At 31.5% G+C, this 19,127-nt stretch overlaps 1 protein-coding gene across 9 annotated transcripts in view; it reads left to right on the top strand.

Moving 5' to 3' along the window:
• Positions 1 to 19,127, top strand: part of LOC106876851 (myoferlin) — a 204,650-nt gene that overhangs the window by 135,235 nt on the left and 50,288 nt on the right. For all 9 annotated transcript variants that reach the window (XM_052965716.1, XM_052965717.1, XM_052965718.1 and 6 more), the window contains 13 exons: positions 3,304 to 3,404; positions 4,560 to 4,673; positions 6,436 to 6,535; positions 7,633 to 7,835; positions 9,035 to 9,141; positions 10,362 to 10,557; positions 11,972 to 12,124; positions 12,441 to 12,581; positions 13,682 to 13,768; positions 14,986 to 15,065; positions 16,883 to 16,997; positions 17,679 to 17,781; positions 18,893 to 19,023. In XM_052965716.1, coding sequence (XP_052821676.1) covers positions 3,304 to 3,404; positions 4,560 to 4,673; positions 6,436 to 6,535; positions 7,633 to 7,835; positions 9,035 to 9,141; positions 10,362 to 10,557; positions 11,972 to 12,124; positions 12,441 to 12,581; positions 13,682 to 13,768; positions 14,986 to 15,065; positions 16,883 to 16,997; positions 17,679 to 17,781; positions 18,893 to 19,023 — 1,631 coding nt within the window. The remainder of the gene's footprint in view (positions 1 to 3,303; positions 3,405 to 4,559; positions 4,674 to 6,435; positions 6,536 to 7,632; positions 7,836 to 9,034; positions 9,142 to 10,361; positions 10,558 to 11,971; positions 12,125 to 12,440; positions 12,582 to 13,681; positions 13,769 to 14,985; positions 15,066 to 16,882; positions 16,998 to 17,678; positions 17,782 to 18,892; positions 19,024 to 19,127) is intronic.

Below are 19,127 nucleotides of genomic sequence, written 5' to 3'. Positions count from 1 at the left end.
CTCTCTCTTTCTCATTGCCTCAACTGTACTCTTTTTAACATACAAATAAATATATCCTACTGTCTTTTATTACCCTTTCCCCTGTATGCTCCCTGTCCCTATCCACCCAGTTTTGCTCTTTCTCTCTCTCTCTCTCTCTCTCTCTCTCTCTCTCTGCTTGCTTTTTGTTCTTTTCCCACTCTTGAACATTTTCACTGTCTTCTTTTCCATTCTAATTCCTGCTATGTGCCCTCATGTGTCCCCACCACACCCCACCCAGTCTTACTCACATTTTCCTATGACCCCATTTGTTTTTACATCTGCCATTCCATGTAGGCATGGATTAAACATGTCTTTTTGAGCAAATGCTTTACCACAGGATATTTTTCCTGATGCCAACACTTTTAGCCTCCTCTTATGCCATGCAGGATTGCAGCATACCTTTGCTAAAATCCTTGATATATGTATACTATTGTTTGTTTTTATGTGAAGTTATATATAAAAGCAATTTAACATTAAACTAATACTTTTTAGTTGAGAGCATGTTTAAGTTATACAAGGAAAAGGTTGACTCTTGAAGTTTTGACTTGTTCAGTGTCATCAGTCTGATAACAAGCAAGCGTGAACTTCAGAAGCTGGTAATAATATTCGATTTCATGTATTAAGTCTCATCAAATACTCATTGATGCATATATTGATGGTCCCTCTTCACACTGGCCCATTGTTACAAATATGGGTGAAGTGTCTTTTTTTTTTTTTCTGTTTACTTTGCAAGAAGAATCCACTTTTACACAGATGGGAGAGACTTTATATGATTGCTCAGCTTTGTAGAAGTAGCCAGTATATGTCCCTTGGATCACACTCTAAAAAAATAAAATAACACATTACATAATGAGGCCTTGAATGTCCTGCGAATAGGAAAAAGATGGAGTGACTATAGCTGGAAAGCTTTTGATCATATAATTTCTTACACATGGTTTATCTTGAGCTAAAAGCAAAAACAGTGTATGGAGTTCCTTATTCATTTCAGTACCCTACTTATTCAATTCCCTTTGTAAAAATAAGTTATAACACTTGCAATAAGCTGTGATAAATTATGACTTAGTTCTATATATTGGACGTCATAGAGGGTATCAGGAGATGCAAAGTCTGAACTGTAGTGAATTGAATTATGATGCACTTTGCTAAATAGAGAGCTAATGTGGCTTCCTTGAGATAACATTACCTGTAGTTTAAGGGTGAGAAGAAAATTTCATCTTGAGCTTCTATTATCTCTTGTGTATGATTGATGCTTTGTATCAATAGCTCTTATATATGACTGATATCTTGTCCTCATCTCTTCTGTATTTTATATATATATAAACTGTTTATTCACTTCTTTAATCCTTCCCTCCAGATGTCTAACTGATCTTTCATCTTCACAGCACGACTCAGACCCATAAAAACCATATCTGGATGCCTTTTCCTCTGATTGTTGTCCAACATAAGGACGTTGCTACATGCTAGAATGTTCTTATCAATTCAGAATTGTTTCCATTGATTGTTTTTTTTATTTTGTTTTTTACTTTTATTCTTTGTGTGTATGTGTGTGTGTATGACAACATCTGAATGCAATAAGTTCTCTGTTAAATTTTCAGAAATTTTAATGTTTTTTTGGTTTGTTTTAATATTTCATTTTTCCTTTAAATGTTCTTTATATGTATTTTTTTAAAGATATGAAAAATAATTATAAAATATTTTCTTTAAAATCAATATTCAGAATTTTAGCAGTTGGTATATCTCCTTCCCTATTTCTGAATCCGTTTTTGTTTACGTTTCATTGCTCTCGTTACCAGTTATTTGTCTCCATGTTTGTAACATACGTCACTGATAAAAATCAATAACATTTGTTTCAAATTACTCCTCATTCTGGACAACTTGTTTATAAAATTGTTGCTCATTTTTTTTTTTTTTTTCTTTTCGTTGTCTAGCTGAATAATATACTTATGTAAAATACAAAAATATGTGGTTGTCAGATGTAGTGGTAGGGTCACTAAAAATTGAGTCTAAGCCCTATTTTGATAATTTTGCATTAATTCTTCTTGAAAATGGCATGGATGTCATTATTTTTTATACAAATTTGAGACAGAGTTGTATGTAAAATCAAAACCTTTAATACTAGCTGCCATAAAGTAATGTTTTTTAAAACTAAATCTACAATGAAATTTTGCTTCTAATAAGGTACTAGTTCTTATCAAATGCATCACATTTAAAAAATTACTATTTATATTATTCCTTTGGTGTACTCTCCAACCACATGTTGACTCAAACAGTTACATAAGTTAAACTAATTATCAACTTAATTTTCAATAACGCCTGTCTTTTTTTATTCTGTTGATTTTTCTTTCTTTTATCTGTGTATTCAGTTTGCACATTACTCAAAACTTTTTAATTTGTTTAAATCCAATTTTGGAACTATTTTTATTTAAACAACTTTTAATAGCCAACTAATTAAGGTAAAAAAGAAAATTTATATTAAGTCTAAATAGTTTCATTATTTGTTTGGCTTTAAAATACAGATATATTCTAAATAAATGCTTACCATCTAAACCATGCTTGCTTATTTGCATTTAACTTCTTTAAATTTTCTTTTTACTCTCTTGATTTGCTTTTAGATAACCCCACCCTTCCTATTACCTTTTAAAATTAATCAAACTTTTAATATATTCTCTATTTTTGTTTTTTCTCTCAAATTTGCACTTTGATAAGATCTAATATTGTAATTAGAATCTGAAAACCTCTATAGAATGCAGATTCAACAAGAGTTCTAAAGCTTAGCTTTTAGTAAATTAGTTTGACATAAAATTCCACAAGCAATTTTCCACTATGTGGTCGCCTTGAATAATTCACATTATTTTGGAGTTCTAAATAGGTAATGTATATTATTAAAATATAAAACACAGTAAGCCATGATTGAGATGGTTTCAAGCCTCAAAGTATAATGTCATATTATTCATCCTTGTTTTCCTTTTACAAATAAATATAAGGCTCTGTGTCTATACCAAAAGTGAATTATTTATCTAGCAAACAAATAAATGAGTCTACTTTACAACTTTTGTATGTGTTTAAAATTCCTATAAAAAACACTCAATAATATATATTGAACAATTTGAAAATATTTTGTATTAGATTAATATAGAGTATGTCATTTCTTAATCTAGATTAGCTTAAACCTTTTTTAGATATTTTTTAATAAATACATATTTATTCTTTGAAGAAAGTTCTATATTCAATCAGTATTTTAATAAATTACAAAAATTCAGCACATTTAACTTGTTTTTCTAGGATTTCTTCCAACATTTGGGCCATGCTTTGTAAATTTCTATGGTTCCACAAGGGAATATTCTGATTTGCCTGATGAATTTGATGATCTGAACATTGGAAAAGTAAGCAATTATTCTTTGTGCACTTTTTTCTAGTTACTGTCTTTAGCAATTCAAATCTATTAATCTCTTTAAGAAGGGTATGAACATTCCATTCCCCTCAAACTTATAAATCTGAAACGTAGAGCTAATCATCAGCTGAACAAATATTCCATACAAGTAATCACAGAAACTAATAGAAGACAAAAGTTTGAATTAGCAAGTACTTATGACTTGCTATATCTATACTAGCAGATGATGTTATACAATTAATTATTGTTGCTGTTTATAAATATCAAACTTATATCAGTGATAACAGTATTTTTACAATGAAATCCTTAGTTGAGTATAAGTAAATTCATTAAATAAGAGTGCAAGATTAAGACAATATTTTACTATATTTTTGTTAAAAAGCATTGAATTTCCTTCAATTAACTCATTGAAAATAGCTTTGTCACTATTAAGCTGGTGTTTGGAACGTGAATTAATGTGAAATTTTGATGGAAGGTTTTAATTCAAATCACTTTTGAGCAAGAAGTGTATATCATAGAATCTGGGCCTGTCTCAGACAGATTGTTATCACAGATTAAAGATGGTTAGAGATAACAGACTTGCTACTGAAATAATCTATTACACCATAATGATGAGTCATTGCAACGAAATGGTTAAAGCTCTGGACCATGAATTTAAAAGTCACAGGTTCAGACCATAAGACTTCACAACTATAGCAATATTATTTTCTTTTGTTTGTAGCCAAACTCAAATTTTGTTGGTCTACTAAATTAAGTACTTATCTTACTTTCTAGTTTGTAATTCTGTTCATTTGACTGTAATACTATATAGACAAAATGCATTATTGGGATTATTCTCATGATATCACAACATATCTTTTCACACAGACCAGATCTATTTATCGTAATATTAACCATTTGTCCGTACAATGTCTTAATACCAGGATATAGTAACTGCATAAGTTCAGAACCTTATTAATCCATAAGCGGATTAATTACTTTGTAAAAACCTTGGCTAGCTATGTATTTTGTGTTGGGAGAAATTGATGTAAAAATTTATTTTCTATAGAATGTAGTATATTTTTGAAAGGTTGGATATGGACCTCTATGTTAATATAGGATTGTTTTTTTCTAAAACATTTCATGGAATATTTCTTTCTCATTTCAGGGAGAAGGTGTTGCCTATCGAGGTAGGGCTCTGTTAGAATTGAAAACAGTTCTTGGAGAATTACCAGAACTTGCTCTAACAGATATACCAAATGATGACCTCTTGAAAGTGCAGGTTAGTTTGCTTTTTTTTTTTTTTGTTAGTCTTTTGAATCAGTGTACATTGATGTTTTTTATTGTATATTATTTTCATAGTTTTTGTTTATATTTTTAGAAATTGCATTTTTTATTCGTGTTCAGAAAATTGTTATGATGAGAATAATAGTTATTGTAAAGATTATTTAACCAAGTTACTAATTTTGAAGTTGTTCATTTACTATCACATTTTCTTGTAATTGATTGATTCCCAAAAGTTACAAATGAAATAGTATTTTAGATATCTTCTGTTTGTACTCTGACATTCTGCAGTATAGCAATGAATGGTTTCAAAACTAAATTTGTTACATGTTCAAGAATTAGATAACACATTTTAGAATTTATTGAATTCTCTGCTTTAGAATAATTTTGTTTAAAATTTGTTGGGGGTGGGTTTAAGCTATAAGACCTGTGGTTTATTTGGAAAATATGCAGGTAGGACATGTCCAGCATACCAAATATGTTCACCTCCAATATATTATGAAACTGTTTCACTGTATCATGCAATATTCAATGATGGTGAGTTTCATTTATGTTTAGGCTGAAACTAATTTATTCTCATAACTGTTTTTTTTTTATATATATAGATGGGATGGTGGTGGTGGTGGTGGTGATTGTAGATATCATCAAGATAGATAAGTTGGTGCATTGCAAAATTATTTGAGGTTTATTAGAAGTTTGGCAATCCCACATACTTAGAGAAACAGTATTCCATTGTATGTTAATTTATGTGTGTAATATGTATCAGGTTGGATTAAAGAGAAATTAATGTATTTTGGTGTGAATTTAAGTATTTGAATCTGAATAAACATTGGCAGTCTGTATGTTTTTATATTATAATCATTAATAGCTGTATCAAATATACACCTTGTGCTGGAGTAATAATCTCCAATACTTTATTAGTTTGAAACTGCTATTGTGTGTGTTTTTTGTTATTGGGACCATCCTATTTTCATTTAGAGCATATTGTCTTCAGATTTGGTATAAGAAAGGTCTTGTTTTAAAGATATGGATTCAAGAAGTTGAACTACTAAATTATATACTGGAATGATGAGGGAAATACTTTTGTTAGCTTCTAGAACTCTTTACATAAAAATGAATTCTAAAGAACAAAGCTCATTAGTCCATGTAGAAGTGTATTCTTCCATGCACTTTTCTCTGACTTCAGTATCACTGAAATATTCCTCTGGTTATTAGTATAGCAACCATCTTCACTGATTTGTTCATTTGGGCCCTTTGATATAAAATAGCATCTTAAAAACTAGTTAGTACTGTTTTTTTTTTGTTTTTTTTTGTTCTTTTATGATGTTTCTGTCAGAATAAACCATTGTTGTTGTTGATGATTTGAAATAGCACCCTTAGAAGTGTTTGTCAGAAAACCACTGAATTCATTTATTTATCACTCATCACTTGTATTTATTTTGTGTTCTGAACTCTTTGAATCAACTGTTAATTTTGTTTCTTGATATCCATACTTACAGAACACATACAATCAAATGAGAGCTCTAAAACAGAGCAATACTAGCATGGAAATCAAAAATTGAAATATTTTAAGCTTTTTAAATATAGAGACTTAGTGAGTGGTTCTGATTCTCATGTTACTTAAAAAAGTTTTTCATAATATTTACAGCCAGGATATTAATTAACTTGTGAACAGGGTTAAAGGTTTTTGTTGAAAATTTGTCTTTGTTGTGTTGCCAGGTATGACATTTAATAACAATAACTTTTATTTAATTCACTAGAAATTTATGCGCCGAAGGAATTATAAACTTCATGCTGCCTTCCTCAATGCAACAATGGTTAGCTGCATTGATGCACCAATTGAATTTGAAGTCAGCATTGGTAAGAAATTTATCTTCTAACTGAATTGAATAAGTTATGAAAATAACTAAATTAATGATATGTGCATAATTTTAGATGCTTTTGTTAATTTCAGATTCTTTGCATTCCCAATGTGTAAAATATTTGTTTCTGTGATCAGAATATATTTGTTACTTGCACTTTTAGATATTATATCGTACTTTCTTAGTTTTTGTGCCTGAACTGAAATTATCCTTCCATTGAAAAAGTATTTAGTTATTCAATAGACTTTATCCACACTAGTGATTCAGCCAGTAGAATAACCATTGCTTGAGAATGGATGACTTTTACACAGCTGACTTTTTAATATTTTTTACCAATGCACTAATTCTCTCTTTATACACAACAACGGCTTCATTGTGTGTATGAGAGTGAATGAGTAATAAGTATGATGTAGAACATTGAAATGTAACCAAAACAGCTGTAAAGCCTAATAGGATTTCAACATGGTATACAATAAAAATGTTGTTGATATTCCTTAGTTGAGTATGTTGGTGGAATTAGACATTAGATCTGAAGAGCAGAAGGTCTGTGTTTTGTCAATCAAAACTGCAACTGGGTTTCAATTCTCAGTTGATACAAGTATACTGCTGTTCTTATCCCTATCCTTGACTTAAATTTTTTCTCTCACATATAGAGCTTTTATGCCTAATGAAAAAGAGACTGATATTTCAGTTTGATAGTCTGCTTGATCTAAGTTATAAAAGAAACACAAGTCAACAAAATATTTAAAAAATACTTTGAAATATTGTGGACCAACATCCAAAGTTGACACCATTCCTAGAATGTATTTATGACTTAGGTTAAAGCAAGAATTGATTAAAAAATGAAACAATCTTTAATATTTTATTAATCAAACCTAATAAGTAGGTTGGCTAGATGTTAAAATGATAGTTTCAAATATATTTATAAATGAATTCATTATTTTTACATTAAAATAAAATAAAGAATAAAAATGTGAACATTTCTTTCACACTCCACTGTTCCAATATTTGTCAATGTAAAAACACAGTGGAAATTGTTAATGCATTTTTCTTTTACAATGCTCAAGGGAAATTTGATCTTATTTTTGATTGTAGGTAACTATGGTAACAAGCTGGACGTGAGTGTTGATCCATGTGCTTCAACAACCCAACCTACAAATGCTGTTTTTGATGGATGTTATTACCATTTCTTACCATGGGCATCAACTAAACCATGCACGGTGGTGGATAGTGCATGGGAAGATATCAGCTTCAGACTTGAATCTCTCAATCTTTTCCTCAGAATCATTGACCTACTTGTAAGTTGCCTGGCTTGTTTATGTACGACATCATTATCATCATTATTTTTTGTCCATTGTCCATGCTGGCATGGGTTGAATGGTTTGACCAGGGCTGGCAAGCTGAGGGGCTGCACTAGACTACAGTATGATTTGGCTTAATTTCTACAGTTGGATGCCCTTCCTAATGCTAACCACTCTGAGCGTGTAATTGCTTCCGTGAGCCCCAATGCTTGAATGGTGCTTTTTACATGCCACCAGCTCGAATGCCAGTTATGTGACACTGGCATTGGCCACATTGCCTCCGTGAGGCCCAATGCTCCATTGGTGCTTTTTATGTGCCATCGGCATGGGTACCAGTTACAGGACACCAGCATCAGCCATTACAATAATTATTAATTCTTATTCTGTGTTGCTATGAGGATAATATCTTTAAATTACTTTAAGTGTGTGTTTCAGCCCACCCACATTTTTTTATATTTACACAAGTCAAGTTTGCATAATTACATGTGGATTGTTAAAATAAACCTCATATTTTAATGCCTTTTCTTACACTTGTCACTAAATCTTATAGTAGGTTTACAAAACCTATTTGCTAGCACAGCAGACTGTAATCTTTTTTACTCAAGGCACAAGGCCTGAATCCTAGTGAGAAGGGGGCCAGTTGATTAGATCGACCCCAGCATGCAACTGGTACTTAATTTATTGATGAAAAGCAAAGTTGACGTTGGCAGAATTTGAACTCCAAATGTAAAGACAGACGAAATACCACTAAACATTTTGCCCAGCATGGTAAAATTTCTGCCTTATGGCAATCAATATAATATACTTTGTCTTGAGACTTCTTAACAAGATTTATGCAATATTCAAACCTCTAAACATCAGTAAGTTTAGGTTATGTAAGGTTATACAGAGCTTACAAGATTTTAAGCTGTTATCACTGTCTGATGCTAGCATTACTAAATAACTCCACTTGGACCTGTATTAATTGTACATGGGCATAATTGATCAAATAATTATCCAAACGACTGTTTCAACAGTGAATCTCAAAGTTTTATTGCTATGTATTCTGTCCTAAAATTTCTAACTTAAATATCTAGTTTCCTTTGAAGAACTTTCAGAAATTCAAATAAATGAGGGCAGTCTTTGGTAATTATATTTGATTGACAATTAAAACCAGTTTTAATATTTATTTCTTCTTTGAATTTTCCACTTTGTAGGAATCTAATTTGGAAAGAATTCGTATCAGCATGCGGACAAAACTGCCTCTTCCAGAGTTAGCTCAACTCGTGATATCATTACTGAAAGAACTGATTGAAGATTTGAAGTAAGCTTCATATTTTGTCTGAACCCTATTTTTTATTTATGATTATGATTAAGGTAAACCATTTCTGCTGGGTTTTTTTCCTGTGTTAATATAATGGATTTTTAAAATAGTTATAATCCACTTATTTCTGACTGCTTCAGTTTTCAATATATTCTGATTCTCATGAAGCTAGTTTACTCTAAAGTTTTGTTGTTGTCTTTATCTTATCAACCGTTACACATAAGTAGTGAAGACAGTTTCAGGCACGCACCCTAAATTTTCAGATATAATTATTGGTTTCAAATTTTGACACAAGGCCGGCAATTTCAGGGGAGAGTGTATATTGATTACATTGACCCCTAGTACTAAACTAGTGCTTATTTTATCAACCCTGAAAGAATGAAAGGCAATCCCAATATCATTTGAACTCAGAACCAAAGCATTTTGTCCAGCACTGTAACAATTCTGCCATATTGCCACCTTAATTTGCAGATATAATTATTCTAATGTATATTTTAATTTTATGTTTTTCACAAATTAGATATTTAATAGTAGATTCATCTTAATTATTGAAAGCTTCTTTGGTTGAAATCCTAGCTATGTCTAAGATTTGAATTCTCAATTACTATTATGCACTTGATATGTATAATTTAACATAATTAGTTTTATCTGAAAGGCAACTACATGTCTTATGAAAGATTGATTTTAATTCATTACTTTAATTGCATTGGATAACCCCTTAAAAAGTAGAGAAATATTTTTCTTTAAAAATGTAATTAATATAATTTTAAATATATTTTGTGTCCAAGTGGTTTGGATGCTGGACTAATAGTCATAAAATCAGGGGTTCAGTTCCTGGACTGAGCAGCATGTTATGTCCTTGAGCAAGATACATCATTTCACATTGCTCCACCCTACTCATCTGTAAATGAATACCAGCTTGGTGTTGGTACTACTTTTTCTCCCTTCAGCATCACATCCACCATGTTCCACTGTATCAAGAATAGGAAGGCTAAGAGAGGGTGCCTGTCTGCTCACAACTATAGAAACACCTAAAAACAATTAGCGAAAGCATAGTACAATTTATTGGATCATGTTTGCTTGCCCGATATTGTAATGACATTTTTCACATTAGTGATTTGTTTAGATTTGATTCAAACTACATCTTATAAGACTGAAAGAATTTAAACTGATAACTTTTTATTTTGTTTGTTTGAAATTGTTTCATATTTGTTTGACAGGAAACCTTTGTCACTACCCCAGTCTGGTTATCACATGGAGAATGAACTGGACAAAAACATAAGAGCCTTCAGGGAGATTGAATTGAAAGATATAACTGAAAATGCTGAACGTGTAATGAACAATGCAACAGATATCAATGAGGCATTGTCTGAGATTGAGAGTATCTTGGAGAGATTAAAAGGTTTAGCTATTGAGGTAAATTGTAAATATATTTCTTTGTAGTTCATGTTTATTGTGTGGTAGTTTTTCAGAGTTATCGTGGATAATGTTGTGAATTCCAGAACATGTTTGTATAAAATTATTCTTGCAGCAATGTTTCATCTAACAGTCATTTTCATTAAATAAAAAAAAAAACGATTATCTTTAGCATACAATTGCAAACATTCTCGTTAGATGATTTCAAATTCCATCTTAGTATCTATGGCTATAAGAATAGAATTTTATTTTAGTAGTAACAAAGGATGTGAAGGGAATTTTTTTTATGCCAACATATCCCATAATTCATAACACTTTTTCATTAACCATATACAGAAGATGATGGTAAATGTCGGTTGAACTATTCTTGCTTTTGTTGCTATTTTTAATGGGAATTTTTGATTTTCTTTCCCTTATAAACCCTGTTGCAGAAAGGTGTGCATTACCTATTCCTGTTTATCAACATGAATCTTAACAAGCTGAACAGTAGTTTATTATGTGTACATGGAAGAGGAAAGGGTCTTGTAGAGGAATGAAAGACTGCATAAACAGTTCCACGGGAAGTTTAGAAAACAACCCATAAATCTGGTTTATTGGGTACTTGTTAGTATAATCCATTAGCCCTCAGGTCAGCCCTTTCATCAAATATGTTTCATCCATGATCAACCTGTTGCTGTTGTAGGGCATTTCATATCTAAGGAGAAGGCCTGGCTTCCTATTTCTATCAGATCAAGTGACCAAATAGAGAGATCCACTTCAATCTCTACTTTCTTGGTGATGTTGTTAACTAGTTCTAAAGACACTAACACTAGCAGTATTCATGGAAATTCCTTGGCTCATTTTGTGGTACATCATCAGCCATAAACATATCTCCACTCAGTAATAATATCGTGTAATTTCTTTCATAACCCTTTAGTTGATTTCTAAGAAATCTTCTCGATTCTCTTCTATCAAGTATTCACACACACACACACACACACACACACACACACACACACACACACACACACACACACACACACACACACACACACACACACACACACACACACACACACACATACAGCAAGCTATTTGTCATCAGTGTGTGTATGTGCAAGTAGTGTTTGTTTGAATATATATATATATATATATATATATATATATATATATATATATCTCGCACATTCTTTTGCCATCCTCTTTCCAGGAAGTGACAGTTTTTTTTACTTTACAGGAATCTATCATAACATTTTAATATAATAGATTAGTTTACTATTGAGTGGATCAGTAATAAAACCCAACTTATTTCATGTGCCTCGGATACAAGATCTAAAATATCTATGCCATAGTAGAAAAGTGCACTATAAAATGTCATTTGAGACTGATGTTATTTGTTAAATATTCCATAGTAAACAAAATTTTTTTTTTTTAGCCACAAAACAGCATGCCTGATGTCATCATTTGGATGATCAGTGGAGAAAAAAGGATTGCTTATTTCAGAATTCCTGCTTACGAGTTGCTTTATTCTGAAAACCCCAACTACATTGGCCGCCAGTGTGGTAAAGTACAGTCTATCCAATTGAAAGTAAGTTGAAGAATGTCTTACAACATGAAAATTTAACCAATGAAACATTATGTTAATTTATTAATTAACTTCTAATTGAGTTTTTAATTTTGGGAATTCAGTTTTATTCTTTGATTTAAAGAAATTTGGTTAGAATATTTTTCTATGAAATATTTACCAGCTTCTTCAGAAATTATAATTATAAAACAAAATTATAGCTTGCTTGGTAACTTATTTTTTACTTCCCAAATTCTAGGTAAAGTTTTAAGTCTAGCGTGAGTTTGAAATAAATCATCATTTATTATTTTTGCTTTTTCTCTTTCTTTTATCTTCTTAGTATCCTGGGCTGAAAGCACAGAAAGAAAAATATAACATACCTGCTTTGATCCGTGTGAAACTGTGGCTTGGTCTTGCAAAACAGGAAAAGGAGTGGCATAATATCCAAACTGAAGGCGAACTTGCTGTTTTTGCTGAAACTGTAAGTTTTGACCTGTTAGAATATTCAGTGTTGTTGACAATGGTTTTTGATAGTCATTAGTAGATTCTTTTACGAGTTTCAATCTCTGAATTGTACCTATACTGGGAGGCTGATCTTTAAGTATTGTCAATTATATTAATCACAGTATTACTTTGTTGGGTACATTTTGCTAATATCATAAGAGATAAAAGCAACGTTAAGCATTGTGCAGAGACAAAAGTAGTTACTACAAGGCAAATTTAATTTGGTCATTCTTTCTGATACACACACACACACATAAAGATTCTACACAGTTCACATTGATCAAATTTCACTTAAGGTTTTGGTTGACCTGGGGCTATTGTAGAAGACAGCTCAAAGTGCTGTGCTGTGGGATTAAACTCAGAAACACATGGTTACAAAGAGACAGATACCTTCTTAAACATGCACCATGCTTGCACATGAAATGAAATAAGTTGTTGTATACAAGTGATTAGATAAGAAATAAAATTTCAATGTTCAGAATATTTTAAAGATAAATTATATAAATATAGTTTTCAGTTTTAATCTTACTTAAATTTATAACTTAACTCTTTTGCTTGTCCAAAGCATTTTCATAAATTTGTCCTAAATATTCTTGCTTGTTATCAGATTTTTAGTTTCATATTTTCTGAGTAATACAAAGCTTTTCTTTCGTAAGTTCCAAGTTACTTTGTAGTTCAAAAAAAATTTTGGAATGTGTGTGTATATGATACATTTAAAAATCTGCATTGATCAATTTAGCTTACCTTTCCAATTGTAATAATCTACTAAAAGATGGTAGGAATATGTTAGTAGAAGTTGTAATGCTGGACTAAATACTTGCTTTAAAGAATGTATTTTTGTACTTTCATCTTTTGAGACCAAATTCTGCTGGAATGAAGTTTTCATTTCACCCCTTTGTAATCAAAGTGCCACTAATATTTGGAACATCTTCCCTAGTCACTGTTCCACAAAGTTTTGGTTAGTAGTATGTAAATTTATATGATTGCTTTTCAAAGGAATGTTTACCATGTAGTTAGAAGTCTGAATAAAAGTTAGCATTTTTTTAAAGATATTTTATGAAACATTTTATTTTGTAGTATGAAAATCAAGTCAGCATCCTTGGATCTTGGACTGATAAAAGCCCAACCATGACTAGACCAAAATTTTCAGATATTCAAGGAAAAGTAAGTTATTTTAGTTGTTGTTGTTGTTGTTCAGCTCCCAAGTAACCCTGGATTGAGAAGACCTATTAAAAGGCTGTTTCAATCACTGTCTTATCTATTATCAATCCATCATTTTTCTATACAGTATATCCTGGCTACGTGATCCAATGTCTTTCCTTTATTTTTAAATGATTGTGAGATTTGTGAAGTGAGAATGATTCTGCTGCTATTTCTTGATGGTTGAGTGACCAAGTACAAACTCTCTCATTGGGTCATGCATAGGCACATTAATATTGATTTCAAATTTTGGCAAAAGGCCAACAATTCCAAGGGAGGGAGTAAGTTGATTATATATTAACCCCAGTATTCAACTGGTACTTATTGTATCAACCCTGAAAGGATGAAAGACAAATTCAAAACATAAAAATGGACAAAATGTTGCTAAGCATTTTGCCCAGTGTAATAATGATTCTGCCTGCTAACAATTACATTAATATTAATAAGTTTTGAAGACTAAAATTTCTGCCTGAACAATTACATTTAGATCCAAGATTTCCCTCAGTCAGATTTATTTCAGAATATTTACAATATTTACTGTTTGCGATATTCAGAATATTTACAATATTTACTGTTTGCAAACAAAACAAAATTGAAATTTTCAATAGATTTGATTTGGTTTAAATTCAATATAACACAACTGAAATAACTTGTGATGTTTTTTTTTTTATTTAAAAAAAATTTCTTGATATTCTATATAAAGAATGTACTTTTAATAATCCTTTTAAAAATTACAGATACATAGCTCTTCAACTATATGTTTATGGAACCCCTGAAGAATTCTCTGGGATCATTAGTTAGCTTTAATGTGAATGTTAAATTACTACTGAATAGCATATACGTTTAAGGTGCTTTGCATTCTTAGGTGATTTGGCCAGCAGTTAAGTATAGAGAAACCCATAGAATTTAGTGTGTTGTTCTGAGACACTGCAACACATGACAAATTTTAAATTTAAGACCTGTGAAGTGGTATCCAGTGTCTTATATATAATGCTGTTTCACTTGATATCAAGTTTATTTTATGCCATTGTTATGATTATAGTGTTATCAATAGACCTGTCTAATCCACACTAACATTGAAAGATAAATAGCAAAACCTTGGAAAAAAACTTAAGTAAATTTTATCATCCAAATTCTTTAAGGCATTTCTAATTAGAAATGTATGTTCTGTTTTGGTTTAGTTAAATCTGAAGAAGGAATATTTCACGCCCCCAAATGGATGGCAATGGGATGGTGACTGGTACATTAGCCAGGAACTCAGGTAAGTAACTTTTTTTTACTTAAATTTTACATGAATGAGAATTCAGATTTTCACATTTCTTCAACTTATCTTTGATAAAATAATGGATGTTCATTCTAACTTTGAATATAGTTTTTTTCCCTCTCATATACAATGCAGCATTATAGTAATAGTTGCTAAGGCAGATTGTATCAGCTTTGATAGTTGTTTACCATTCCCCTAACTACCATCAAGATACTCTGTATTTTGGATTCCTCAGAGCTGCATCAAAGAAAACAGTCTCCTATGTTTTCATTACTGGTGAGTTCAACTACTCAGAGATTGATTGAGAAACCTTTCACTGACTGCAAAGTGCAAATAATTCCTTTGATTTAGTGCTGGGTTCGAACTGATCCCAAGTAATAACCTCCATCACGAGAAGTAACAACACTTTGGATCTGCTATTTACCACACTTCCTGAAACTCTGATTGGTACCACTCTTATTGACAGAAAGAAAAACTGCCACCACTACTTGCTTTGACTGGAACACTTACTGTACTGAATTACAGAGCCTGAACTGAACTGAATTGAATTTTACTACTCTAGAGGTGTCAATACCCTCCTTCAACACATCATCAATTCAATATGGAATGCCTTATTACATTGGAAACTACAAAAGCACAATTTGGGAGAGTGCAGCAGTTTATCTTACCAGAATAGAAGATACTGAACATGAGTACAGATTACATAGCACAGAGGATAATAGAAGACACAACAGAGTAACCAAACATATCAAATAAATTATCGGAAAGGTAGTACTTAAACTTGAACCCTATGTAACAACCAACCTGGATAGCAAAGTGTTCCAGAAATATGTATACTCGAAACAGAGGCCTCACTCTGTAGTTGGGCCCCTCTGAATCTCCCCACACAAGTCAGATTAGTGATGATCCCAAAAAGTGTATTGTGAATATTGCCAACTACAATGTTGACATTTTTACTGTAACATTCTTCACGGTGGTGCATCAGCATGGTCGCAGCTATGAGCTGAAACTACAGATAAAAAAATACTCCTGACACCAAATTTCATAACATCTGTTGAATTTACTCCTGCAGTGCCTCAACAGCACTTCAAGTGTATGCACAGTTGTGTCTCCTCTGACCTTAATGGTGTTACTTGTCTGCTTCTCAAACATGATGACCTCTTTCTACTGCACCTACTTTCACTCATCTCCCAATTCTGACTTAATTACATCAGCTAAATCACGTATGGCAGTTTATGGGTGGATGTTACCTGTCTGAGATTTGTCAAAGTCTTCAATTTTGCACCACATAAATGACTTATAGCAAAGCTCTTTGCAATAGGTATGACAGCTAATTCTTTATAATTGGTTGAAATTTTTCATTCTCATTCAAAAAGAGGTAGTTACACTGCTAGGATGACGTTTTGAACCCAATCTGATGACATCTGCAGTCCAACAGAATCAATCCTTGGTCCTCTGTTTCTGGTTGCTTATATAAATAAAGTAGTTACCTACTTGGAGCCTGTTATTGTGTTAAAATATGCTGTGTCTTGAGATAACAAGAGTGGATCTTATAAGCTATAGATCTTTCTTGCAATGTGACCTGGACACATCACAATGAAAGATTACTGACTGGAAGTGCACCACTATACATTTATGGAGTTAAAAAAATAAATAAATAAATAAAACACAGAATTTACCTCCTCCCTTTACAAACCCAACTTTAAAAAGTCTGCTGGTGAACATGGCCTAGACATTATTGTCAACATTGATCTGCATAGTTTGTATCTTTATATTTCAGTCTCACATATATTTTTTTCTCCTCAATTATGCAGCCTCATGTTTGATAAAGATGCTGGTCACCGCAACTATCTAGAAGAGGTTTATGAAAACCAATACAGACTTCCTCGGGGTACTTGGGGACCAATGAAACAAGCATGGAGTGATGTGGTAAAATATCTTTTTTTTATTACTTAAACTGTCACTGAGATTCAAGGAATATGCTGTTTAAATTTGGCTAAAATTGGTATTTGACTAGCTAGTGCTCATTTCAATCAGAAAAAATTAAAAGATTTAAAGTGAGATACATTAGTGGATTATGATGAATGAAAAAGAATGAAATGTTTAATGCAAAGTCCTTTGTCAAAATAGAATAATGTTAAGACAAGTTTTCTCTTACCAGACTACTGGCATTTTAGACTCCATTTTTCTTGATGCATTATTTCAATCATTTATCATTTATCCTTAATTAGTTAAACTCTTTTTATTATCTTCCTATCTTTAAATAACGCAACTTTTATTAATATTCATCAAAGGTGATGTTGCATACTTTCTCTTTTATCTCCCTAATGAAGAAAACTGTCCAGAGAATTACATTTTCTCCTTATGGTGTACCAACTTTTGATATTTTTAATAATGTAACCCAAGTCAGCATGAAAACATTGACATATACAAGTGTGATTCTGAAAACAAATACATGTTTCCTTGTTTGAGGTTCTATTTAACAGAATATAGACATCATTTTAAACAACTATAGCAACTGAAAAGCTATTATTCATAAATTTGGTCTGAGAATGTATAGTTGTCTTGTTAAAATGATTCACTTCATCTGAATGTGATTCCTTTTTTCAGAAAGGAGACGTTATGCCATCTAAAGATGAAACCAAACTCCCAGAAGGATGGAAATGGGATGACGACTGGAAAATTGATTTAAGCAGAGCTGTAGATGAAGAGGGTAAGAAATTATTTCATTGCAATTATTTTTTAAAATCTTTTAACTGAATAAAATATTTATAACTACTGCATCAAATACAAAAATCATCTAGTTGTAAAGAAAAACCTAAAACATTATATAATTTAATATAGGACCATATGTTCAGGAAAGAATGCTGTGCGATAAACCTGTTTTACACAAGCGAACTGATGATAGAATGATAGGTTCCAAAGATTCATTGATTTTAGTAGCTTATTGAACAATAGAAAAATTTACCTGTTTTCAATGTGTTGGAAAAATTCATTCAGAAAATAGTGTTAGAGTGAATTGTAGAGAACTAATTAAACTAAAAGATGGAGTTCCTTGTTATATGTTTCTGAATTTAAATCACCTTAAGTATTTACTTTCTGCCAGCTCGCCGCCTTTATGCAGAACTATTCTACCCTACTACAATAGTAGGTGCAGAGGACAATTAAGCTTAGCACATAATTAGGTTTCATTTGTCATAGCATTTTAGTGTGTGTAATGTGGCATTGTTGTGCAACTAATTAAATTATTCATAAGCTATATATCTATATCTCTATATATCTGTGTGTGTGTGTGTGTGTATATAAATATATAAACTGAAATTCTTTTGATACCCGACTGCCCATGGAGCTAGGAAACAAACTTTCTATTTTAAATTGACCTAAATTAAAACTTTCCATCAAAATTTCATGCTAATTTATGTTCCAAACTCCAGTTTCATAATGATAAAATTATTTTACTAAATTCCTCAGTATTACCGAAATTAATTAAAACAAAGTTAATGTGTTTTAACAAGGATTTGGTAACAAAAGGATTAAGAGGTTGGGCTACTAATGACGTAATCATAAATTCAAATCTTAAAATAAATGTAACTCTTCTGCCTTAGGAATATACTTCTGTTTGTACCAGTTGATCTGCCTGAAAAATAGGCACTACTTAGTAATAAAGTGGTTAGGTGCAGTAACAGCATCTAACTTCAAAATTACTCAGGTAGCAAATATCCAAATTCCTTATTAGCATGGGGGAAAATGTAAAAATATGCATATATTGCTCGTTTAAAGAAATAAAGTTTTCCCTATTTGATATTTATCATTTCATTTACCAGGCTTTGAATACTGTGTTGAGGCTACAATGGGAGGTTATGGTCCTGTTCAGAAAAACTATCATCTCTGCAGACGTCGTCGCTGGGTCAGATCAAGAACATTAGTGGTAGATGAAAAAGCAAAGCTGAAAAAGGTATGTATTTTTTTTTTAAATTCAAAATATAAGGTACTTTGGGTGTTAGGTACAGAACAGACTTGGAGAAATTATGGAAGTTTGGCAGAACCGAAAAAGCCTTG

Source organism: Octopus bimaculoides, chromosome 2, assembly GCF_001194135.2.
Source record: "Octopus bimaculoides isolate UCB-OBI-ISO-001 chromosome 2, ASM119413v2, whole genome shotgun sequence".
Taxonomy (NCBI): Eukaryota; Metazoa; Mollusca; class Cephalopoda; order Octopoda; family Octopodidae; genus Octopus; species Octopus bimaculoides.
This window is presented reverse-complemented; position numbering and strand designations above follow the sequence as displayed.